We start from the raw sequence: 27,070 nt of genomic DNA, 5'->3' as shown, positions 1-27,070 counted from the left end.
GGCCGAACAGAAGTGTTTACACCAGGGGTGCAAATTGCACCTGTTTCCTTCAAAAGAAAATTTAACATATAAATTAGAGCAGGTTAAAGCTGCAATCCTTCATCAGTGAAACATCAAAATCTCTGATCCACAACTCGGAAAACATGGTGTTTCGCATTACTAGAAGCAATAACGGTTTGATGACTGATTGTGGCTTTAAGAGAGGGAAGGAGAAATTGAGAAAGAACACACATTTAATTTTTGGGGTGTTTTATCACGTTTGAAAAAAAAAAGGTGCAAATTGCTTTAGTGAATCAAGCCCTGAGTAACTTCACTTTTTATTTTATTTGAGGAACATTTCTATTTAGTGCATTACTTGAAATGGCATCACTACAGATGTAATTAGTATCTCACTGAATTATTGGATCATTGGACACATTAGGTCATGGCATGTTAATCAGTTTGCTCCTGCAAGATACAGTGATGTTGAAAATACTGTAGAATGTGTACTAATGGACAATATTTGCCTTCAATGACATTTCCAGACACCTAGAGTACAATGTCAGGATGTCTTTGAGGGCTGATAATGAGAACAAGTTCCCCTTGACTAAGCTGACAACATTTCAAAAGGGTACTGTTACTATACTATGCTTTCAAAACATTTTGAAAGGGTACTGTTAATGTTTTCAAGGTGTTTTTCATAATGATAATGCAAGGCAAATGTTGTACTCTAGATGGCAGTAGGCACAAAGTTACTGAGACTAGATATGTTTCCTGCTACCCCTTGCACCGATTATAGCAATGCGAAAAACCTATTACCTTATTCTATATTGTACTTTACAGTTTGACTATTTGCCAAAAAAAGACACCATCCTAGAACTACTAAAATTCTATTCACAAACATGAAACACTAAATTATCTGACCACTTATGTACACGTTTCAACAATGATTGTGTCTAGTAATATCACAAATTACCACAAATAAACGGTAGTTATACTCCATGGTTGACAACCTTGATTGACTGACAAATAAACATACACAAGACAAAAGGGTAAAACATGTCATTTATTGCACTTGACTGGTGCTTTTGATACAATTAGAACAGGCTGAGTTCCAAAACAAAAGCAAGATGCTGGTTCTGAGGTTTACTAGGTCAGTCCTTTCAGAATCATATGGGGGGGGGGGGAAAGAGTATTGTCCTGTGGGCATAATCATGCAAATCAGAGTTTGAAAGCCTATAGATCGTATTAAGATATGTAGAAGGGTAAATTCAAACTATTTAATACCACATTCATATGAATCGTTTTTTCAACGGACACAGTAATGTACTGTATGGCTTTCGCACATACTACACATATTACAAATTCAGCCATCAGTTATTCAACATATGAAAATGTTGTGCTTCTTGTTGGAGGGATATGTAAAAGATTCAGGAGACTGTAAACTACAGGATGATGAAACAACTGAAATATGATTAAATATAATTTTTCATAGAACAGACATTATTCAAAAAGAAAATCATCTAAACAAACATTGCATTGTAAAGCATTCTCTTATCATGTATGGGTTCTTACAAGCTCAAGCATAGCTGAAATCACAGAGGGTTTAAAAAAAACAACATAAGCATACAAACATTTCTTTAGGTAATTAGTCAGAAAACTTCCATTCATAAAAATCCATTCATTTTCAACTGACCATTAAAACATTCCAAATATGTATTTACTTCAGCATTCTCAAAATATAGGACCAACATACAGTATGTATTAGTTCACAGGTATTACTTCAAAACTACTTCATCTGTGTTAAAAGAATATTTGTCAATTTGCACATGGTGGGTTGTGTTTTTTTTCCTATATCGGCATCCCATACTCTTTGGCAGTACATGTACTGTGTTTCAAAAGTGCAACAGATACACTCAAATGCACAAAGGGATGCCATCAAGAGAAGTACCTCAGAAAGAACTAGGTAAGTACCTTCAGGTTCATCCCTCAATGGAAGCTATGCATCTTCTCAAATGTTGTCCATGTTACTGCATACGTTCATTGGCCTCACCTTTAGTTATCAAATGCAAATTACAAGTCAATTCCAAAAAATGACGTGTCTCAAACATATATCATATCATCTTATTCAACTGGCGAAATTATCATTCAGAAAGGCCATTGCAATGCTTCATTATATCAGCATACTTCTTGCAACAAAACTACATTACAAACAATGTGCACTGTAAAATCTCTCAGTCCAAGTGTTCCTTGATCACTTTGTACATTGATAACCTAAGAGAAACATATAAAGGTATAATATATTGCTTTTACAATTTGAGCATATCAATTTAAGCCACATTAAAAGCCAAAGAGCAGAATCTCAAAAAGCTTTATAAATTATTCTGGAATAAAAAAGCCTTCATTTGCTGTCGATACAAAATGTGTTGAAATTAAAAGAGGAGGGGTCAGAGTAGATGAGGGAATATCTTCATGAGAGGATAGCTCTGAGAGAGAGAGAGCATATGTGTGTGTGCGTGTGTGTGTGTGTACACATCAGAAAGAGTGCATGTATGACCTTGTGTGTGTGTGTGTGTGTTTGTACCGCATAATGTGTGTGCATGTACATCAGAAAGAGTGCATATATAACCGTGTTTGTGTGGCTAGCTGTGTACTTATTCCTCCAGATTAAGGAGTAGGCGGGGCAGCGTCCGGACATCCAACTGCGGCAGCACGAACAGGCAGTAGAGGAGGAGCCACAGGAGCAGGAGGACGTAGAACTCTGATACTGTCATCTCACACACTGCTTCTGGAGTCTTCATGCTGCAGCCAGTCAGCCCCCCCACACAGACACAGACACAGACACAGACACAGACACAGACACAGACACAGACACAGACACAGACACAGACACAGGTTCAACAGGAGGTGACCAGAGTAAAACAAACAGTGAGATAAAAACCAACCATAAAAGCTATCCAGGGTAAAAAGGTCAACTACAAAGGATTTGGAATGCAAAAAAGCTATTTTGCATGCTCACCAAAACAAAAAACAGGACTTATTTCATTTACCCAGGCAAAAAAAATTAAGTGGTTTTGACAGATGTCTGAACCAGTAACATTCCTGATATCTAGACACCTCCGTTATTGTCCGTCTGGTCTTACATTATTGATCTGAAGAGTAACAGTAGAGAATTACAATGAAGGGTGAGTCATCAATGCTGCCTCCCTTTCTTGAAATCACCCTTCCCCCGAATGGGCCAAATTATTGTGATCTCTTTGTGATGTGTTACAAGCCCTCTGGAAGGTGTCAAAGCTGTGGTGTCATCAGTATGGAACTGATAGGATGAAGTCTCATTGGTTCCTCTTACAAACAGCTCCTAATAGAAGGAGACCACAGATTCATGCTCTTCTCTCTTTGTCCTGGTGTGTGGTCTCATCTGAGCCTGTGAGTACTATAAGAGTGACCATGTGGTGTTTGTGTTCTCTCAGCACAAACTCAACAATTCTTTGCACATAGTGTTAATTAAATTACTTGGAGTCAGATATGCTTTGCTATTAACCAAATATAGCCACATTTCCTTACCATGCCTCCTTATAGCTAACTGCTAACTGCCAAGCTATTAGGCCTTACAACAACAACAACTGCCAAGCTGTGCCCATGAGAGGAATCAACCAAACTAACTCCCATGGTGATACTGTACCTCACCGTGACCACACACAGTTATCAGGGCAACAGTGATTCAGGTCAAATGAGTGAGCATACAGGGCCTATCAAAAGGCACCCAGGCTTAAACACTTAGACATGTCACCTCTGGGCTTTGAGGAGACAGTCCCAGGAGCCACATAGTATGAAAACACTCTTATTATAACTACAAACTTAGCAAGCTCATTAGTTCAGAATGGATATAGAATCCCAGTCAGTCTATCTTACCTGATGTCAGAGTTTGTGCTGTGAATTTGTCTGGTTGCCACACTCTTCTGAGGGAGAAAGAGTTGAGAGAATTGTATATATTCAGACTTCAGAATAAACAATGGTTCTAAACACAAATCTAACTATTTGTCAAGCAGATACAGACCATTAACCAGGCTTAAACTTTAGTTATTCATTTAAACACAGTGCAACAAACCGTCTCACTATATGACCTATGATACTAGCCATTGAGAACATTCCTTTGGTATGTCAAGGTAAGTGATTACAGAAGGTGTTGTTCTTAACTGCTGCTATGATACATGAGCACTTGTTGTTACCTTCTACTTCTTTATAATACCATTTTAGGCATGTGGACGAACATAGTTTTTGCAACAAACCTTTAACTCATTAGAGTCAGCCACCTTCCTCAGGTATGGAGTTGCGGAGCTCAGTCTTTCATCTCCTGTTCCATCCCCAACAGCTTCCCCACTGCTCAAAGAGAATTGTGTCAGTTAGACTTGGTCTCACCGAGTACTGGGGCTCTCAAATGATGCAAGCCCTAAAAATCCCCCTTTAAGTTTCTTCTTGATAAAAGTATGAACGAACTTTGATAAAAAGAAAAAAAAGAAAAGTAATGTGTGTTTCAGCAGCTTTTAGTTACACATTTTCCCTGAACAGAGGATAAAAAAAGCCGTTTTATCAGTGTAATAAAACATTTCAGAATCAGTTATCATTGTCATCATCACTGGATAGGAAATTATGTAAATGACCATTTTTTCCCCCATGGACAGCCTGTACAGACTGTACAGACCTCTCAAAATAAACCTCATTAAGTACATTAAGGCAATTTGCTATGAAACTGTGAGGCCCCAGCTCTGAAGTCATGTCCTTGGCATAACATTGCTCTCCTCTGGGTAATGTTGTCTGTGTTCCTCAGTGTACGGTTCTCCTAAGAATAGAGCCCTACCTCATTGGCTCCATGTTTTCTCTGGCAACGGTTGGCTTCTCCTTGTCAGCCCCAATGAGATCACCATGTTCGGTGGGCCCCTGGGTCTCTGTCTCCATCACTCCCCGGTCTCCTGCTGTCTGCTCCCCCGGCGCAAGGCATCGTTCCTGGGGGTCTGTTGGGCCTACAGGGCCCTGGTTCAGTTCACCTTCCTGGTCACACACAAGAGGGGGAGGGATTAGATGAGTGGTAGAGGGTAACTGGTTACACATGGGAAGGACAGTTAGGGGGGAGTGATTGAGGGGTGAGTGAGGGTAGTGGGGGTAAGAATGGGGTGGGTATGAAGGTGAAGGTGTAAGACAGAAGTGAGGGTTAGGGAGAGGGTAGGTATACAGTGTAGGTGTGTAGGGGAGGTGGGTGAGCTATAGTTTTAGGATAAAGTTCAGTGAAACCAGTAACTCCTTATGCTTCTTGTAAAAACACAATTGAATATTAGCATAAACCGCATTGTAGCATGCAGTACATGATAAAATATTAAAATGACCGGTCTTTTTTAGAAACAGATAGCGTTCTCACGATTGGGTTCATCATTAATTTTAATTATGACTGAGATATGGGTCAGAACATCGTGCACCAAGTACTGCATACATTATCGGAGGCACTAACACTTCAGATAGAACTAGTGGAACAGGGTGACATGACTGACAGTAATATTTGAGGAAAGGTCATCTCAGCTGTGACATGGAGGCGTCATCCTTGTGTGAAATATCACATCGTTCCAATGTTGTTTGGGTTGTCTAGTTGACACGCACGCACGCACTACTGGATTACCTTATCCTGCTTCCGAGTTGTTTTGTCCTCTCCAAGTTCCTCTTGGGCCAGCTGGCTGTGTGTGTGTGTCTCTGACAGGGGCTCTGCAGAGGCCGGGGCTGGCTGGAGAGCAGAAACACTAAAGGGGGAAAACAGTTTATCCGTCTCACTCTCAGGCTGCTCTGTCAACTCCTCTTTATCTGGGTAGAACAGGTCCATAGGATCCAGAGGCTCACCGACCACCTCTTCGAGTGCTGAACTATCTACATCACCACCTGCATGGAACAAGTTCATTTGTTCACGTTCAGGTCTGTCTCTAGTGCTTCTCTCACTGTCTGAATTGGGCAAGCCCATAGACTTGGTCCTGTGCTGTTCTGAGTCCATTTTGTCCCTGGTGTCTTCAACCTCAGTGGCTTTTACTTCAGCTTGGCCACCATTGGGGAGACCATCTGTGTCCTTCTCTCTCTCGATCTGTTGGTCTGGCAGTGCTGGATGGTTTTGGGTGTATGTGGGCGATTGAGGAGTGTGTGGCTCTTCCTCACTGTGGGCGACTTCTGGGACAGGCTCCACAAAGGTCTCGATGACCAAGGGCATGTCATTGTGAGGGTAGTTCGCCATGTCCACAGGTGTGAAAGATACAGGTTTACCCTGCTGGGCCTCCACTGTTTCCATATTGTCTGAGGCCAGAGGTTCAGTAGCATCAGTACTACGGTGGATGACCTCATCTTCCTGTCCATTTCCTGCCCTTCTCTTCTTCTCTGGGGCCACAAGTGCACTTATTTCAGGAAGTGGAACTCCTGGACCACAGGGGGCGCTCACAGGTATTTCACATGGCTCACCAGCCTGTAGACTAGAGTTCAGGTCATTGTTGCTTACTTCATTGGTAGTAGGGAGGTCATCAACACTCAACTCAACCAGCTGAATTCTAGGGGACCCATCCTGATCCAGGTCTTCATCCCCAGCTGTCCTGTCTCTTTCTGGGCTCGATGTCCTCTCCTCACCCCCCTCAGTTGGGTCATGGAGATTGGTGTTTTGGGGACTGTCTGGGTCTGAAACCTTGGCACTCACAGAGTCCATCTGCACAGTGTGGCTCTCCTTTGGGTCTGGACCTGGTTCTAAAGGTCCCCCTTGACTGGTTTGGCTCTGGTCCATGTGTCCCTGATCCATGACATCATCTTGTGTGGCAGTGTTCTGGTGTGGCTCAATGTGGCCATTCTGGACATTTGTATGCATCTTTTCTTGTGTTTCTGATCCTTCTGTGTCTTGCTTGAGGCTTTCCTCTATAACCTTCTTGAACTGTCCTCCTTCCACGCTTTCCCTTGCACATTCAGTTTTCCTGTCTATAATCTCCTCAACACTGTGTTTAGGCTGCTCAGAATGGTCAGGGGTCACCTGTTTGGTGTCAGATTCATCCTGTGATTGGCTTGTTTCCTCAGTTTCAGGATCCTCAATCCTGTGGACAAAGTTGGAGTTCTGGAGATTTTCATTGAGCTCTATAGATGGCTGCCGCCGCTCCCCGGTGTTTCCATTAATCTGACCTGTACTAGTGTCCCTTTGTTCTACGTCATTCCCTGCTTTGTTCGTTGTTTCTTTTTGATCAGGCGCTTGCTTGGCCGCCCTGTCCTCATTCAGGTCCAGGATGTAGCGATACACCTCCTTCTCCTCCTCCTGTTTCTCTGAGTGTGGTTTTGCTCTCTCCTGTGTGCTCTCCATTGAATTTAGGGAGTAGATCCCCTCGTCAATAAAGAACTTGGCCATTGACTGCTCATCCTGGGGGCTCCCTGTTACTGATGGCAATGACTCCTGCTTGACCCCCTCAGAGGTTGTGGGAGGTATCAGTATGTCCCAGGCAACGCCACTGTCACATAGCGATCCATCACTACGGCTCTCCGCGAACCCCTCTGGCATCACCAGCTCACTGGACAGAGACTCCATCCAAGAGTCGGGCGAGCCAATCGCAGAGTCATCGATCACAGATTCTGCCAAGGAGGAACCGATGACCGAGTCAACAAAGGAGGGCTGAGGGGAGTTGGAGGTGGAGACTGTGAAGACCTCACTCCCTAGGTCCGAGGCCTCTCCCTCTCCGCTCTGAGGTCTGTTGTCAACCGGGCTGGGGGTAGTGGACCCCACCGATGAGCCTCTGCTGGCCCAGGGACGGTCCCCTACCGGTGGGGAGGTGGGTGACTTGAGTCCTCTGTCCTCTGAGACGGAGGAGATGAAGATTTTGGGCGGGGGCTGAACCCAGTCCTTGCGCACGACATAGGGGCGATCCCTGTCTCGCTCTCGGCTTCGGTAGAGGCCATTCCTTGCCTGCTGGGATTCGGATTCGCTTGTCCGTGAGCTGAGTCTGCCCATAGAGAGGCTCCTCTCGATCACCTTCGATGCATCCTCCGGCTGAGAAAGAGAAAGAGAGGGAAAGACAGGGGCAGAGATAGAGAGAGTGAGCAAATAAGAGATTGAGACAAAGAGACAGTGAGAGAACGAGAGTAAGAGATTGGTTCTGCAGTTTGTATTGTTCGTGGTTTGTTTATACATTATTTCACCAGTAGATTGTCATGCCTTTACCCTCACCTCCTCTATCCCAGGGAAGTGCTCCAGGAACTGGGACACATAGATCATGATGGACTGCTCCTCTGGGGGATTGATGGTTACGTCTGTGGAGACAGACGTGGGATTTACAACTGAGGGATTTATATTAGCGAAGATACAACACTGGATATAGTATCAATAAGGATAGTTACATATAGTTAGATATAGCATGGATATGAACAAGTTCAGCTGTTCTCATAATGCATTATCTAGATCTATATCAGTTTGGGAATGTGGCGTAGTGTAGTTGTTGTGCGACAACTGAACAGGGTTGGGGTCAGTTGAATTTCAAAATCAGTCTATTGAGGAAGTAGAGTACATTTATATTACAAATCAATGATTGTAAAAATGGCATTATTTTGAGTGATTTCTCAATCAAATTAAATAGTCAATTCTAATTACTTCCTGCATTGATAATTGAGCAGTTGCAAGAAGAGAGTGGTACAGTGGAACAGCCCCTCCCTATGTAAATGATGGTCAGTCCCAAACCCTGGCCCAATCACTCCATTCATCAACCTCTGCTGGCCTGGGCTCCTCCTCCTCAGACCTCTCCACCCCCTACATTACCAGAACTTGGAATCAAATAAAAAATTGTTTTCCTTTCTCTAGCACTGTGACTGCCGGTGGCACTTGTTCTTATAAAAGGTTTTACTTACGATGACTGATGTATAGTTGATTCACTAACTTAGCTTCTGCACTTATTGTAAGTCGCTTTGGATAAAAGTGTATGCTAAATGACTAAAATGTAAACATTTAAACAACTGAAATCGAGCTGACCCCAACTGTGATACTGGTTATTATATTTAAGCCATAATGTTTATTCACCCTCAGGCTCTAGTAGTCTGGGGATGCCCAGGCTGTAGTGTGCCGTCCTGAAGGCCTCCTCCAGGTTTTCCCTGGCGGTCCTCAGCAGGGCTCTCCTCATGTCCACCAGGCTGGGGTCGATGGACTTGATGACAGCCAGGAATGCCAGGCCGCTGGTCCAGCTCCTCCCAAAGTCCTGTACTGCCACACCGTATCTGGCACAAACAGACAGGACCAGTTAGCTCTGTCTTATCAGAATACATCCAGAGGCATAATCACTGTGCAAACACAATCATTGCTCTCTTTTCAATGAGCCGTAACTTATTCACTTAGAGGTTAGAGAAATGGCATATTCAGAGTGTGACTTTTGTAATGCAGTTGCACTGGAGTATTTCAGGCTATGTATGTACAGTACCACATCACATTTTTTACACCAAAGCACATAGGAGCCAAACAAAACTTTATTCAACAACCAAATCAATACTCACTTCCTAGTGCGTCTCTGCACCCACTGCAGGAGGGTCTTGATGGGCTTCCCGTGATCCCTCATGGCGATGGAGGGCCGCCTGTCCTCGGAGGGTGTGCTGGAATGGGAGGTGTCTGAGTCAGAGCTGGTGGGGATGGAGGAGAGGCTGGAGGAGGAGGGAAACTGGCTCTTTATGTTCCCCGTCAGCTCTTTGATCTGGACACACACACACACACACACACACACAGAGGTGGGGAGGGGGGTTAATGCAGCGCAACGCTGGAGGGACCACAGCACAGCAGAGTCTCTGTGAAAATTATTTCCTCATGGTGATTATCCCAAGCCATGAACTAGACTGTGGAATATAAGCTGATCTGTTCTGTTGGAACGTCCCTGGCCCCTTTTCGGTAGAGTATGAAAGGAACGTGCATAGGCTGCAGATTAGGCCCTTCTTCTTATAGATTTTTCAAGGAAAGAGAGAGAGAGAAGTTGGAATGAGATGGCAAAAAAAAGTAGAGGCCGAGAAAGAAATGAAAAATAGAGAAATAGAGAAAGATAGAGGGGGAAGATGGAGGTAGAAAGAGAGTAAAGAAAAGAAAGACAGAGAGGGGGGGGGGTTACCTGGAAAAAGAGGATAATGTTCCAGATCAGCCCAAGGACGATGGACGAGTTGCCATCGGCAACATCTGCCGCATCGATACTGACCAGCTTCACCTGTGCAGGTAAACACATCCGGGTTAACAATTCAACCAATCAATCAACAGGCTGTTAACCAACATCCGCTCATATGTGATTGGGAAAATACTCACATTTCTCTCCTCCAAGAACGTGAGGACCTTAGCGATGTTGTTCAGTCTGAAAATGCGATGTGAGGATTGTTTGAATCCATGGAGCTGGAGGACATCAATGAAGAAAACAAACAGTGTCGATTTTGGTCTCAAACACATCATTCATATCTCCATAACATAGGTATGAGACATAGGTATGATGCACAGTGCCACACGTATCTCTGAATACACTTAATGTTCCTAAATATTGGGAATCTTACCAGCTTGCATCCAGACAGTTCCTCCAGTAGCGCCATGAGGAGCCGGCCATCTTGGATGTCTCGGAACAAATCGTGGACCTCCATTGGAGGGTTGCACTGAAAACGGCAGGATGAGAGGAGACGAAAGACAAGGAAGAGGGGAGGAAAGAAGAAAGTGTTCATCTTTTCACAAAACCAGTGATGAAGAGAAGAGTGAACAGTGAAATTCTTCTTATATGTATAGACATTGTTTCACTGGTATTGCTCTGAAATACCAATTACTGTAAATGATGGATCTTATCACTATAATGAGCGACCAGTGAAGAAACATTACTGGATTATTGGAGAGCAGAGTGAGCAACACTTTGCAACCAAACAGAGAGGACAAATGCATGATTGTCAATTAGTGGGTCAGAGACTTGATGCAACGCCAGACACTGACTAAGGGAAGAGAAGAGGGTCATTGTGTAAGAACAACAAAGGCTTAATCATTTGTTAGACTCTCAGTCAGGCCTCAGACTATGGGCTGTTATCATCTCCCAGTTGCCCGAAACCTTCATAACACTGCACTGCCAATGCAAACAATGGTGTAAGGCCAGAGTCGTGAAACGTATTGAATGACCAAAGCAGAAAAGTGTGTGAGAGAGAAAGCGTGTGAGAGACAGTTCTAAACTGTATTTATGTAAGAGAGTCAGAGTGTGTGTATGATGTGTGTATGATGTGTGTAAAAATGTATGATTTTGAGAGAGAAAGAGAGGTGGGGGACAAAAAAGACAGAATAGGTTTAGGTAAAGAGAGAAAGAGAAAACATGTGTGCCCTTTCCATGAAGGTTCTTTGGAAATTTGTTATGGAATGCCACTTGTGAAAACAAAGGCACTTCACGAATTTATGAAGAGAGCTGCAAGCGAGGGAAGAAAGAGGAAGACAAAGGACCATTACCTCTCGCTACCATCATTTGCATAACACAGAACCACCTGTGCTGCATTAGGAGGAAATGGACCACTCTAGGGCAGACAGATAACATCTACACATCCCATCAGATTAGCATTTACGAGCTAATGAAACTTTAATGCTGTGCACTAGCAATTCCACAGAATTCATCTATTATTTATAGGACAGAAGAAGAGGCTACAACTCTTGTTTGTGTGTGTGGCAGGCAAGAGTAGGTTGGCTGTAATGGTTGTCAGAAGCAAACCTTGTTACTGTAAGCGTAAAATAGTTTTAGTGAAACAATTAAGTGCTTGGTGAAATAACCTGTGTTCAGGTATTAGTATATATTCTGGATGAAATAGACATATTTTGAGGGACTACTTTTGTCAGACTAACCTTCTCCAAGTGCAGATTCATCCACCGGGTGAAAGTCCTCTTCTGAACAACTTCTCTTTCAACTGTAACACAAACACAGTGGAGAATGTCAATATTGGGGCTTTTGAATAAAACATAGGAATACAGCGGGCAAAAAAACATCACGACTGACTCATCTCATCTGAGACAACAGCAGCACCCTGAAACAGCCATTAATCAAGTCTAGCCCGCAGTCATGGGCATGTCAACACACCATAGCAACGGCAGGGATGCAGTGAGCGCGCGTGCATGCACGTACGCACACACACTCACACAGAGATCATTAATGCTTAGAAGCAATTTCTAGTCCAATTACATTCTATTGATTTCCATTGAAGATATCTAGTGGGGCAGAGGACTATATGATTCTATACCCTATTCTACTCCAGCAGTTGAAGCCATGGTAGGAGTAGTCTAGGGAACGTAGTTGTAGGAGGAAGCAGGGAATGAGGAAGGGTGGGAGGGGGGTCCTGTAGTAGTAACCATGGAAACAACTATTGCCATAACCCTATCCTTGTTCTTAAGGAGAGCTGACAACCCATGATGATGAATACAGACATCAATGCTATGAAAACCACCTCACCAGCCCCCAGGTCATGATAGCCCACCACGTTATGATTGGATTTGGGTCCTGCAAACAGTACTTAATACTTGCCTACTTCATGAGTATGTAGGCTATTTCACATTTCATATCCCAGATTGTATTTTACATTGAAGGCAGTATGACATCCTGGTCTTTCAAGCATACTAGGCAGCCACTCATACTTCCATTGTATTTAGGAGGCATAGGGAGTATGTGGTTTCAAACAAAGCCATGGTCTAGCCGGTATACAGGGGGAAAATTCCTCCACTTCCTCCCGTTAAAAGGTCAGCGGTCAGGGGTCTCCTGCAGATATTGCTGTCTGGAGGTAGTGCCCATAGTTGCCTTGGTAGAGCCTTTTGTTTGAAGAGGGACATCTGGAGCTGGCACATGTTGGTGGGGTGAGCAATTCCCTGGGGAATGTGGCCCATTATACAAGCCATTTGACAGACTGTCAACACTGACTATCGCCACACGAAATGCCACAAGTAGCGGATTTTCACCCTGCCTTTCTATGGAGTAGAGAGAATTGGTATTCAAGAGGTGTAACCCTTTTAATGTATGGGTCAGAGAGTGTTGGAGAGGGATGGGTAGGGGGGAGAGAGCAGGGGGGGAGGGAGAGAGAGAGCAAGAAACAATTACTAGAGAGACTGTCATTATACAAGACCTCATGGCAGTACAAATTACCCAGCACAGAAACTGAGTGTATGGGGCTCAGTCATTTCCACTGATCTCTCATTGCCAAAATGCTAGGCTTCATTCCCTGGAACCACGTTGTCCAACTTTGGGGACGGAACAACCAACTAATAGTCCGATAAGAAGTCTAGCCACACAGCCACACACAAACTATAAATCAATCAATAGCGCTTACAATGGTCCACATTCTCTAGGCCACACACTCTAACAGCACTGAGGTACCAGAGTGGATCCGTATGCTGTGACACAATCCTTCATAAAAGCGTCAAACACTTTTCAGCGACCTCAGTTAAGTCTCTCTTTAGAGTTTAGTAGACCCGACGATGGAGGTTTTCTATTTGGCTGAGTGTGTGTTATTCATAACAGAAACCAGAGCACTATTTTTGGATAATGTACCTGGAAAATTATATCAACAGTTCGGCTATGAATGGTAATGATTGCATGACCTACATGCAATGGGCAGTGCAGTTTCTCAGTTTTCATTGCAAGGTTTTATTTTACTGGCCTGACGTGAGTGTTTTCTTACAACAGTCTAATTGACCACAAAAATGACTGCTCCTGTCAAAGCTGGTGTTTCAGAAAAGTGCAACTTCCCCAAAACAAACAATAAAGCATCAATTATCCAGCACTTCATTTGTCTATTTCTAAGACTAGGAGGATGGAAAAGAAAAAGCCAATTTGATAGGAGGTAAACTGCTTATGATGACCAATGGTGTGATACAAAATGAACCACTAAGAGAGAATCCTCTTTAAAAGCTGGTCTTTCATAATCTGGGTTTTCTCCTCCCCTGCCTCAGACTGAAATTCTTTCCAAGAGCAGGTTTTAACTGCAGAGTGCTCGCTCTGTGTGTGTGTGTGTGTGTGTGTGTGTGGAAAATCTGTATGTCTATATCTCTTTCTATGAATATGTGTGTTACCGAGTGTGTGTGTGTTGTATGTGTAATCTGTGTCTATATCTCTCTCTGTGAATAAATGTGTTTCTGTGAATAAGTGTGTGTCTGAGTGAATGTGTGTGTGTGTGTGTGTGTGTTTGTATGTATGTATGTAGACCATATCTCATTAATGAGGGGCCAGTTCCCAGCTCTGTGCAGCTCTCTCCCAGTGCCAGCAGCCATAAAGACACAAAGAGAGACTTGGCTGCTGGGTCTGGTCAGAGGCTGGGTCTGGGTCTGCGCGACAGCTTTGAGCACTCAGTGAGAGAGTGAGAGAGGGAGAGAGAGAGAGGGGGGGGGGGGGGGGGGGGAGGCGCCAAGCTAAGACAGACTGAGGCCTACTCGCGGTCCAGTGTGTTAGAAACAGAGAAGAAGCAATCCAGTATAAACTCCTTTTTTTTTCCAGAGAAACTTTGTTTAGATAGCAATTGTGCCTTCCAGCTGAGGTCAGCAGTTTGTGTAGTCCTCAATGGGTAAAGAGGGGGCTCTTACAGACACGGATGCATTACATGTTACATTAGCAACAAACGAAACATCAGTGGGATTACCCCATGCGGAGGAGCACTGGGAGGCTGACGCAAATTAGGTTGTCATGAATGGAATCCGGAGCATGACAGGGTATAACTCCATTGTCTGCTGAGCTGACACATTTACAAGATGATAGAGAAAATATTTATTGCATCCACTTGTTAAATTGCAAGTGCGCATTGCACAGACATAGATTTACCCAATCAACAACATTAGGACAGAGTGCAGAACACGAAATGAACCAAGTCGTGTCTACCAGTAATCAATTGTTCATGACTAAGAAAATGCTGCCAAATTACAGTGTTAGCAGTATATTCTTAAGTACAGGGGATGATTATCTTGTCACTCGTCTTCCACACAATGACAAACAAAGAATCCATGAAGGGATTTTGTCAGGCATAGTTAAGCTCAGGTGCCGTGCTAGAAATGTAGCCCTAAGATTTGCTTATGAAAATGAGCGCTCTTTTGTAAGAGCAGCCTTTGGGTCAGCATTGAGTTTGGTTTTTTTCCTCTCTCCTTTCTTCAGAGATCATGGTTGAAGCCACTTCCATTCCTCCGATGCTTGGGGAGTCTGTCCTTCCAGTAGCAGTCACATGTGGGGAGTGGGTCAGGGGGGCATTTTCTGTGTGGTACCCAGCTCTAACCATAATCCACAGAACAGCATCTTATGAACAAAGTGTTCTCAAGGGACTTTTTTCTTTGTCTTGTCATACATACAGTACTTCTACAGGCTTCCTAGGGGCTGATGTCATGTCCTTTGCGAGGCAAATGAATGTAGAACGTTGATTATTTTTTCAGCTCTCCAGCCCTGCCATTACAGATGAGGTCACCGTCAGCCCCTTGGAATAAGGCCACATTGACAGAGAAGACAGGTGACTTTTGTCTGACATGTTAAAAACACAAGCTTTCTGTTGTTCGGAGATGAATGTTGATATATCAGCGTTATGACAAGCAAGCTCATAAGCAGGAAGTGAAATCTCCCTCATCTTATCTCTGGTTAGATTCAGAGGCAGAGCGAATACATGACACAAGATCACACTGTTCTTGTTGTATCTCATTTCCATTGTATAGACTTATCAGATTTGCCTCAGTAACAAAAGGGAGAAATTCCCTGAAGCAGCCCTATAGGAAATCACATGATTGTGATCATATGAAAATTAAGACATTTATCTAGTTAGGCTTAGTGGGCAGACATGCAGTACAGGCCTTCTCTATATGCCCCCCCTTTCCCTTCTCTTTTGTTTCACTGTGTTAGCTCTCGCTCTAGACAAACACAAACTCTGAGTATAGTTAGGCCCAGGCTCATTTGCTTGCCATGCAAAGAGACGCCATCCATATTGGGGGGGGGAAACCCATTCAGAGACATACATGATCTGTCTAACATCACAGCTCTTTTCATTACATTTCAGAGTCAAACAGAGGGAGGAACAGCACATAATTAGCGCATAACAGCTAATATAATGAGTGAGCAATTAGCTCTCAGTGTTATTACTGAACACAGATCTGTAAATACTACGTGTGTGATGATTGTTTTTGTAGGGTTTTGACGTTAAATTTCTCTTTGCTTTGTCAATCCACCAAATGTCTACAAGATAATCCTCTCCGAAACAAAAAGGAGAATGTAAGAGCTGAGAGCTTCTGACATAAACCCATATGTAGCTAGCCATAGAACATCTTTAACAGAACATCAGTTTATGTACACTGCAACATAAATCACAACACTATTCTATGCATTGTGCTTAACGTCATTGAGGCATTACAAGACACGTGATTGAGGATTGCTCAACCTGTTCCATCCTTGAAACATCGCTCTCCCTATACAGACACTGACCGTTTACGGTTGTTTACAGTCACATCAAAGGAACAAACAAGTATACCACCATGACAACAAGCCCCATTCCTCCATCTGAGTGTAATCAGCACTAATGCGTAATGCCTTGATCAACAGTGTAACTGAGGGCAAACCTTGGGGCTGCTAGTGCAGAGGAGTTCTGTCTCACAATTAGAGCTTGTGAAGACAAAGGGGCAGGACTCTTCCTTACATAATTCAAAAGAGTTGCCAGGACTACAGTATAACTTCTTCCATTTCCCTCATTTTTTGAGAGTGCTTTCTTGTTCCATACAGGTCTCCCATGTGTAATTGAAAAATGATTCAGACAAATTCTACAAATGTTGGGGATAAGCCAAAATATGTGTACATTTAATTTCCCTGTAAGAACATAATGGGATACAAATGGATATTCCTGGCAGTGAACATAACTTGTGTTGTCATAGAAATAGTCCCTTATGGCAATATAATTATCTTACGCCTTAAAAAGATAGGGTTGGCTTACATAACTAAACTAAATTCTAGAGGAACTGTACATTTGTAGTTTCATATGTTCATGGGGGTACTGACAAATTACCACATAATTGTGGATTTCATTGAGCCTCTGACTCGCATTCTCAACGAACTGGGTAATCAATAGTTTACGGCAGGGGTTACAAAATCAATTTCCTTTTCCCTCCATCTAATAACCATAACGTCACTCTCTCACATGCACACCCCCACACATACAGTTGACTATAGGGATGGGATCTTGCAGACAAACTACAGTGTCTGCATATAAATCAGTGTTGCACAGTTAAGGTCCAGAAATACATTTTGCCTACATCAACCATCTAAATAACTTAAGCTAATATTATGGTAATGTTGAATCAAGTGGGTGTAATTAAGTTTACCTCTTGGACCATTCCCTCAGAACCATAACCGACCAACTTTGTATTAAAACCATACAGAAAGCCATTAAATATAAAATAAAATAAGAGCAGGCGGTGCTTAACTCAACACCTTCACTTACAGTATGTTACCTGTTAAACTTTCACAATAAAGCCACAAACAAGACCATAGAACAAAACCATGGGCAAGTACAAGTAAAAGTTTTCTGCCTTTTCAGAGAGTTTTACAGTGTATGGATAGTGACTTCACCCTGTATAAATGAATGCCCTTGTTCTAGAGAGGATCTCCTTGGGGTAACGCTTGCTGATGACATCCACAACGACTGCAGGCCTAGTCTGACATTGAGAGTGACTCCTCAAGAGGGTGGGGTAGGACCGCAAAGGAAGTGGGTCACCTAGCTGAGAATTATCCAGGGCCCTGTTCAAATACTAGTGAGATGCCTCCATCCTTTCCTCCTTACTTGCAGTAATAATGATCTAACAGTTGGATAGGTGAAGGTGGTCCTTGTACCTTCAATTTAAAAGAAGTGCATCCATTAGAAAAGACCAAAGACCAAATCCACTCTCAAAGGGAGGGCGAGGCAATATCTTATGCACATTCCATGTGGCAATTGTCATGATTTGTACTTACTAATTACGAAGTGAGCAGTAATTTAGTTGGGACCATATTATTCATAGGAACAGCTTACCAAACTCAAAACTGATTGCGTCTCCGCATCACTGTGTAGGCTACAACTGTGGTCCTCCCTACATACTGCAGGTTTGCATGGCATTTCAAGGAAATTACATTGACATTTCTAAACATGTCCTGTTTAAAAAGGTAATTCTTGGCTAGAGAAAGGGTTTGTTCAAAGTATACGCCGACTGAAGCAGAGTACACATACAGCACAGCAAAGAAGAAAGAAAAGAAAAAGACGCTTTGTAAAGTATTTACATAAGCAAATTATGTTTGCATTGCATCAAAATATGAGCTGAGGTGCAACATACTGTCTCCTACGCATTGCAAACACTAGAGACCGCATCAGAAATCAGAAAGATGTCACAAAATGATCAAACCACTGACAACTAACTGTATTAGGCAGCACACATAAGCTTCCTGGAACGCAGGTTCTGCTCCAGCTGTTACAAGTCACAAGCACCTACAAATCACAGGGGAGCAGAGTATGTTTGTGAAGGTGAGTTTGTTTGAAGTTTGAAGATTCCTTTTAACCAAGCTCCATGTTAAATGCGTGGGTAGCCCTTAGGCAACAGCAGACCTCTGAGAACTGAACACAGGGAACAATGGCTGATTTATTCTTTAAACAAGAAAGACCGTCTTTGAGCTTTGATTCTCCTGAATAACTACTTAAATAGTTTCAAGAGCTATACAAATGCAAGACATACTAGTCCGACTGCATCTTTCACATTGCTTCGACATCTCAACAAGACACATCTCAAAGCAAGCTCAGACCCAAAGCTACAATTCCACTAGTCTGAATCTTTGGACCAAAACCATGCAGTTTTGCTCATGAACAGATATTAGGTTGAAATTAAGTAAACATTTAGAGAAGACAAGGGGCTCTCTTGCTCTTCTTTTTTAACAAAGTCATCATAGATTAAAATGCATGGCTACTGATGGCACACAACTTTAATGAATATAAGAAGTAGAGTCCAAGTCAGATCTCACAAGCAATGAATTGAGATCAGGAATCATCTCCCATTGAAACGAAAAGAAAAAATACAATTCATTGTGCATGCATGTACTTCTCTTCTCAAATCATACCTGGTCACTCACTACCCTGGGGGCAGGAGTTCAATTTGAAAACAATGCATCTCAGAAACAATGATGCTATTTATAAAAACAGAGCTCTAGGCAAAGCAAAGTCCAGTCCAGGTTTGTCATCACTGCGATCCATGAGACCTTACTTATTCAAAGCAATTTGATGTTCTGCTGGGCTGTTCCTCCAGCCAAGTGGTAGAAACACCTGCATCTAATAAAACAGACCATTTTTTCAATCCAGTTACAGACCTCAGACAAAGAGTTACCTCACCCGAGAGTACGTCACCCTCCTCTGTACAGGTTTATCCGACAATATAACCGTTGACCTTTAAAGAGGAGCCAAGGTATTTTTAGAGGGAGAAAATTAGCTGGGTTTCTTACAAAGGATTACTTTTGAAACATTTTTAATTCTGAAATATCATTGAATGAGAACATCGAAAAATAAAAGAGCTGGAGCTGGATAGACAGAGGTATATTACCATACATGGAGATGATTGAGCACATCCTCAGATGTTAAAATCTTCTGATTGAGAGCTTTCAGCAGTTAGATGTGATGTAGGTACTGTGAGTGGGCTTAGTGGTGGGCTGGAATGGACAAGGATGATGACGAATGGATACAACATATTGAACACCTGTTCAGTGTGGAGGAGGTGGTATGAGTCATACTGTTGCTCATTATCATGGACAGATGCAGTTGAACTAAGTTTTTTTTCTTCTTTTTTTCTGTCAGTTTTCTGTTTATTAAGTGGAACTGTTACCTGGCATTCCTTTAATGTAAATATTTTGTCTATTTTCAGTGATGTCATGGTCACCCATCTTTGGGGTTTTGCTGCGTGAATGTTGTAGGTAAGCTGCCTCTGGCATCAGAGTGTCAGAGACGATCTGGCAATGACATGTTTAATTAAGCGATACATCGTGAACATACCATAGCTAAGGGGTGTTAGGCACGCCGCAAAGCGGAGTAAATAACATTTCAAATGTTTAATTTATCAAAATTAACTTGGAGATTGAAAGGAAAGCTGTATCAATCTGCACAAGTTAGTTGTCTAGTCCTTGCATGGCTAGCTAAAGATACTCAAATGCCATCATTAATGAGAGCTTTCCAGGTTTATTGACAAATACAACCATGGTTTTTTAAACCTTGTCCTGTCGTTTTGCATGTGTTACCATTCAATGAAACTGCGCATTCAGCATTTAATCCTGTTCTTAGCGACATGGATAGTATCAGCATGTCAGTTTGGCTGGCACCCTCGCTAACTATTGTCACAAACTCCACTAACCAGCCACCTGTTATCGTCACGTTTATCTAGTCTAGAGGGCTACGGCTGCCTAGTAGGCCGGTAAACTAGCCTACATGTATGATTTGACTTGAGTTGTGAGAGTATGTGGACCGTCTTGGATGTGATGATACTTGGGAAGGCAATTGGCTACTTACCAGGACCCAGGGCAAGCTCCGCCGAGACTCCGCAGATGGCCAGTCCAAGCAGATGATGGTTGTTCACAGGGTGACAAATGATAATCCATAACATGCAAAAGAATATGCCCAATTTAAGAAAATAATTTCCCTGACGGCTCCGGTCAACACATGGTCAGTGGTGACGTTCACACCCACCTCACCCCCACCTGGTGCATCCCGCTGACGTCTTAAACATTTAGTCATTGCTACTTCTGTCCTGTCTTGGCCTTAACTGCCCACTCACCTAGGTGTGGAGTGTGAAATGTGAACGAACTGCGCTCTATACCTATCTGGCCAAGCTTTTCCTAACACTATACTGTACAGAAACTAAATGTCTCCTAACATTTGAAACATCAGTGGATGTGACTGCTGCTGAAACAAAATTGTAAACATTGTAACTTTTAAAAAGGGGTTTGTTGCACTGGTAATCCATAACAGTTGATATGCTGTATCAAGTAAAAACTATTTTTATTTCCATGGAAGGGGATGTGAATTTTGTTGAGTTGCCAGTGGGTGTTGATGATTGTGCTCAATTAACAGTGATAATTCAAATGGGACGGTAAAGAGGCATTTGCCATGGGTATAAGGCAAATGTTCCACTACTGCCAACCAATGTTATTACAAGATACCGTTTTATAACATGGCTTACATAATAGGTCTGCTGCACAGCTTCCAGCTGCATATTGCATATAAACCCCCCCGCATCACCCCCCCACCCCCACCCCACACACACACACGCTCCTCAGAGAACATGGTCTGTGGACTAAATATAGATATCAATGCTGCACACCTACTGGTGTGGCTCCATCGAATATTGTTAGTGATGTTCTCAACCCAGGAAGGCAAACCTCAAGTAACGAGGGAGGAGCAGAGGATGAAAGCATCTCCATCTTCCTTTCTCTCACTTCGTTCCTCCAAGAAACGCATTGTAAGAGGAGAGTTCACGTGACCTTAATTCTGCTACTCTATACCTGAGGATCCCATGTTTCTTTTTGGAGAGATTCAGAGGGGGCAGGTGAGGGGGAGGGAGGGAGAGAGAGAGAAAGAACAAAAAAGAAACAAGGAGAGCGGTGCCGTAGCACTGTCTGAGCAAATGAATACTGCATGAAAGTCTGAATACTGTATGAAAGTCACTGCGTGGGTACAGTTGCCTGAAGTCCTCTGAACGGATTTCATGTGAGTTGATATAAGTTTTTTGTACAGCAGTACAATAGCTTTTTTTGTCCAAGCGATGTGGCTATTTTATCTATGGGAAGCATGAGGTCACAGAAGGTCTTGCACAATCATGTAAGGTCACACTGCTGTTATCCAAACAGTGAGATGACGTGCAGAAATAGTGAATTACTAAGTGTTTTGATAGTTTCACCAAGGACCTTCTTGATCTTTGAATAAACATTGGTGTCTTCAGGGGACAAACCATAGGGAAATTGAATTTGTTCTGAATCAAGGAGACATCTGAGTCAGTTTAAATGTCTTGCCTGAGGACAGTTCCAGGGACAGGGGGTGAGCGAAAGAGAAGAGAGCATTGTCCTTCGGCCCCTCTCTCCCCCCTTCTCTACACCCTACCCTCCTCAAAACTCATACCAGAGTCTGAAAGCTTGAATGCTACGGCACTGTGCTCTCGCCCCAAGTCACTCCTCGTTGGCTCGCTAGCTGTGATGTGGGTGACTGGCGAGTGTTCAAGAACAGCGCATTCAAACAAGTGTGAGTGGTTGAGGCAGTTTCTCCGCTGACACATCGTATGAAAATCTGTTCTGTCACTGGAGTTAGCAGGCAGTCCTACTCTCTCCGGATGGGGAGTCAAGTGCACAGCGGTGGTGCCTTTCATTCTGGCTCAGGCTTGTTTGAACTTTTTTTTTTTCAGGCTCAGTTCGGCACAGAGCTTTTTGAAAATATTTCTGAGGTAGACACTGAAGTTGCCAGTCCCAGTCTTCTTGTTCTCTACTCCATGACCATGTACACACTTAGAGAGAGAGACAGAGAAACAGACACACACACACACACTCCTGCAGGCGACCTGAAACCCAGGAGTGACTTTTGTCCTGACAAATTGGCCAATATTGATTGACTCTTTCATGCATCATTTATTCCTGCTGAGCTCATCTTGCATCCCCCCCCCCCCCCACCAGCCATTCCTAAACTGTGGCCATGGTAAGCTCGATCTGCTGAGACAGGGTGGGGAAAACACAAAGATGCACCACTCTGAGATCTGACATTTATGCTGACTAGGTGCAAAACTTTGAGACCTAGGGATAGGAATACCATGAAAAGCTTCAAGTTCTGTAGGAAAAGAGGAGCAGGGGAGAGTGTGAAGAAACATCTTACATATATGAAGACATTGATTACCAAAGCAATAAAGCTAGTATCCAAAATATACCACAGTCAACTCACAAACCAGTGTGCAGCTGAGCATTAAAAACTAAAGATGCTTCAGCTCGGGTCAGCACAGCAAATAGCACTCACTACCCACCAGCCCAGAGAGAACCCTGCATCCCAATGAGCTGGGAGCCTCTCAGGGAGTGGGAGTGGGAGTGTGTGTGTGTGTGTGTGAAAGAGAGACAGATAGAGATGTGTGGAAACGTAGGTTACAGCTCTGAGACTTTAATGCGCAGGGCATCGCTCTATTTTCTCTGATGGGAGGGTGTTATGTAAGGTCCATAAGGCCATTGTCTTCATGTGCTGGTTTCTCCTCTGTGTTTCATGATGCAAATCACAGGCCCTACTCCAGCCAATCAGATGAGAAGTGTCACATCCGTGGGTGTTGAGGAGAGAGCACCAAAGTTTTGCACTCAAGGGTTCTCTTTTCAAACCCCACATTCCTTACAAATCTGACAATGTAAGTGTCCCTCTTATTTGAATACACCTCAAATTGTATTGACATTTAGTGAAATGCCATGTGCATACATTGATTCTCTTAGTGGATTTCAAGGCACCATATGCAGGATTGCATCCTATTTTCAGTGCAATGGGAATTGTAATGACAATTCAGAAGTGTCTCCTCCTCTCTCTCTCCTTGCTCAATGCAAAGTATTTCTAACTGAAACAATGAATGTGTCAATCATTTTCACGTTTTTATCCAGCAAATGTCTTAATTACATGACCTTGAACCTAGCAAAGGACTGGTGTGGTTGAAATGCAGTTGTTATTTAGTTTGGAAATGTTTGAGGAAAGATGAACACAGAAATGAGCCAACCAGTGGAGACACTTATATTTACTAAATCCAAAGTTTCAAACAAATCCCCTCATTCCCCAAACAAAACTCAGACAAGGCTGTAATGTCAAACAGGACGTTTACTAGGAAAAATCGTCAAAGTACCTGTTACAAACTTATTTGCACATGAAGGCTTCCATTGCTTAGGTTGGCTTCCAGCACTGACAAATGCTTGTGGCTCAGTAGGTAGCCAATGACGTACACACATACATACAGCAAGTGGTAGACGCCCAGAAACATCCTGAAAATTTGGGAAGGCAAATTCAGGCAGAAGGGTCTGGGCCTTGACAGGTGCACACACTGTCACAGACTGCCAATGCAACATAAGTAATGATTCAGCTATGCATGTACAAAATAAATCCTATATGCCATCAAACCTTGGCATATCATTACACTCCATTAGTGTGACAAATAATTGGCCATAATAATCAAAAACAGATAGTACGGCCAAAATAGTCAAAAGAATGTGGTTTGTACAATAATAAGAGTGGCTGGCGCAAAATAGAGTGAGTGAGGAGTTATTGGCATGCATGGAGGCAGACTGTTTGTTTGAAGACTCATCTGTCTGGAGCACTGGTACAGTGCTACGTGTGGACCTCCAGAGACAGAGACAAAGCTCTCATTCTCACCACACTGATTAAATCAATTATCTCCACTTTGCTGCCCAATTCTTGTTTGTCCGCTGCACAGCCTAGCCTACTTGTACTGTAGCCTATGAGATGTGCAGGTGAGAGGATGAAGCACCACAGGTTAACTATATAGTCAGTCACAAGCAACACGGTAAAGTCAGACCCTGTCATACGCAGCTTTTTGTAGCTCGGAGTTCAGTTTATTTGAAGACGGAGAAAAATGGCAAGGAGTTCTTATGTGCCATCGCAATGAAATATATGATCTGCGTCGGCTACATGAATCATAGCTCCCCACACTTGGCACAGACCAGGTTCTTGAATGATAGCTGCAGCTTAGTGTAGTTTATCATGTACTCTTTTCACAGCGTACAAAACGCAGACTGAGATTTGGTGATATGAGACAGCGAGAAAGAATCAGACCCAACATTGACGTGGAGTGCTAAAAGTTGAAATTCAGCGTGCCTTGAACCGGTAGACTGTTTACAGACCTGAAAAGGCTTTTGAAAGTGAAATATTTCAGACAGGTTTAATCTAATCAGTTTATGCAACCCAAACACATTCACAGTAGAGGAATGCCGTCGTTGAATTTCACATGGCAGCCGTCTACATACCTTGAAGGTTCTGCACTCGGATGTCGCTGATTTGTCCGATAAATTCCTCCCGTTCGAACCAATCTTCCCACTCGTGTCCAGCCATCGGGACCCTCGGGAAAGTTGCGGTCTATACCTCGACAGAAAAACCTCCCGATAGAGATGGCAGTCCTATCCCCGATTTGACTGTCTATTGTGCGGGGCGCCAGACAGGAGCCATGAGTGCGATAGAAAATGTTTAATCTAACCGAATGCACTCCCGTGGAGATGGCTTCTGGCCTACCATTGTTATCGTTGAGTTTCCCCTCGTGACGTAGAAAGCACCATAGCAAGCGCAAAGGACGCGGAAAATGGCACAAGGAAAGACGAGGGAAAAAGAATAGCAGCACCTTTTCGAGGTGGGATGATGGCAGTACACGCCCACCATCCCGCAACACCATCGACGGAGCAGTCTCGGAGAGACGGTGAAGAGGTTGCTCATTCCGTTAAACACGTTCATCCCGAGTACTCCCACTCCATTGCAACAGAATTGTTGCAAAATTATACAGAAAATGAATACCAGACCTGGTTGAACGTCAGTAACGCGAAGCCCCCATAAATGTCACAAGTGTCAGTGTTACAGTTTTAGCAAAGGACACATCGTACATGATGCACACAATCATTGATGTATCAATTTGAACTTTTCACTATTTAAAACTCGCACGTGGTACATCAACATCTCGATGTGGTAGATATCCAACAGGTGTGAGGAGTGTGTCCAATTAACTCCAGTATTATAGCCTAAACATAGCCGGCAACTTCCATGGTGTATGTTTCATTGTATTAATCTGCCCTCTTTCATCAAACGTAATCTTTGAAAAAAATGCAATAAAATAAGCCGCATGAGGAGCTTATGAACATTCTAAAAATAACATTTTCCCTTTGAGGAAAAAGTCCAGTCTCAGTGGTCATTTGGATAAATGGATCCTGACTCAAGTTATTTGTCCTTGTCCTAGCTGCGGGTTATCCCATATAAAATGGCTTCTGTGTACTTAATTAAAATGGCCCTATGGTGTGTGCATGCGAGCGGTCATCATTAAAGGCACTGATCAGGGTTTATGGTAATTATTGGCTATAACCAGGATTATGCATAAATTATACCTAAAATTACAGACCCCTCTGCCGATAAGAACATTATGAGGGGAAGGCAACATGCTAAATTGAAAATGGCTTAACAGTAATAGTGAAATTAACTTGCTTTGTGAAGAGTGGACTTTTTGTGTCATGACTATTTACCAACTCCAACATTGCATCTCTAAATCTGATAGACAGATGAGTGTATAGCCTAACTCTACCTCTGATAGTGACAATTGCCTTCATTCTGGATTATGCACAACCCCTGTCAATGTGTTACTGTATTTGAGATCTACACTACAGCATATCCAATAGCTGTCTGGCACATTAGGCTCCATACACCTGTTTATTGTGGGTGTTGTCTAAACGGAAGGATGACTGACCTTCATACAATAAACACACCATCAAAGAAATTACATTGCCTGAGCAAATATGTACAGTAGGCAACATCAGTACAGCGCATTTGAAGCTTTTGTATTTAAAAAAGTAATAATTTTGTATTTATTTCAAGACGCTATGCCAGAGAAGTGTGATGTATTCTGATGTTTTTGATCTATACAGTGCCATATGGAATGTTTTCCCTTCAGGATTTTGATACACTTTGAGTTCCATAGAGTAGTTTGCATATGAGCTATACTATATACTGTAGCTATTTTCAGACTTATTGAGCCATTTGATATATATCTTGTCATATCCCACAAAGGCACAGCTCTCATGTGCTAGAGTTTCAGGTAGAAGACAAGGGACTCATGTTCGCTAGCTGGCAGTTAGCCCCATAGCTCTGGCTGCTGAATGGTTCTACCTGGCAGGTGGTTCATCCATTTTAAATTAAAAGCCCCCCACATTGCGAGTAGCTCAGCGGACGCCTGTTAACAACCTTCATCACAGGGACTTTGGTGGTTTTATTTGATACTACATAATTTTCCTGGAATTAACTTGAAAATGACCTTATTGATAATTAGCCACATGATAACGTTTTGTTTTTATTATCAGTCATTGAA

At 43.0% G+C, this 27,070-nt stretch overlaps 1 protein-coding gene across 1 annotated transcript; it reads right to left on the bottom strand.

Annotated features, from left to right (window-relative positions):
* Positions 1-1,032: 1,032 nt before the first annotated feature.
* Positions 1,033-25,249, bottom strand: clmna (calmin a). Its single transcript, XM_083683265.1, has 13 exons — positions 24,978-25,249; positions 11,840-11,901; positions 10,534-10,629; positions 10,295-10,378; positions 10,107-10,199; positions 9,508-9,701; positions 9,041-9,234; positions 8,198-8,280; positions 5,648-8,020; positions 4,838-5,028; positions 4,269-4,359; positions 3,892-3,938; positions 1,033-2,781 (listed from the first exon to the last, which is right to left on the bottom strand). The coding sequence occupies exons 1-13, from the start codon at positions 25,060-25,062 to the stop codon at positions 2,634-2,636; spliced, it is 3,741 nt and encodes a 1,246-aa protein (XP_083539391.1). The 5' UTR covers positions 25,063-25,249; the 3' UTR covers positions 1,033-2,633.
* Between the last annotated feature and the right edge of the window lie 1,821 nt (positions 25,250-27,070).

Source organism: Argentina silus, assembly GCF_951799395.1.
Source record: "Argentina silus genome assembly, chromosome: 13".
NCBI classification, from domain to species: Eukaryota; Metazoa; Chordata; class Actinopteri; order Argentiniformes; family Argentinidae; genus Argentina; species Argentina silus.
The sequence above is the reverse complement of the archived record's forward strand: the minus strand, read 5'-3'. Positions and strand labels throughout refer to the sequence as shown.

Excerpts from the sequence above, each read along its gene's own strand:
- clmna (XM_083683265.1), bottom strand. The coding sequence starts at position 25,062 with ATGGCTGGACACGAGTGGGAAGATTGGTTCGAACGGGAGGAATTTATC. Across the intron at positions 11,902-24,977 it reads CCGAGTGCAGAACCTTCAAG|TTGAAAGAGAAGTTGTTCAG; the intron begins GTATGTAGACGG and ends TTTGTGTTACAG. Across the intron at positions 8,021-8,197 it reads ACTTCCCTGGGATAGAGGAG|CCGGAGGATGCATCGAAGGT; the intron begins GTGAGGGTAAAG and ends TCTCTTTCTCAG.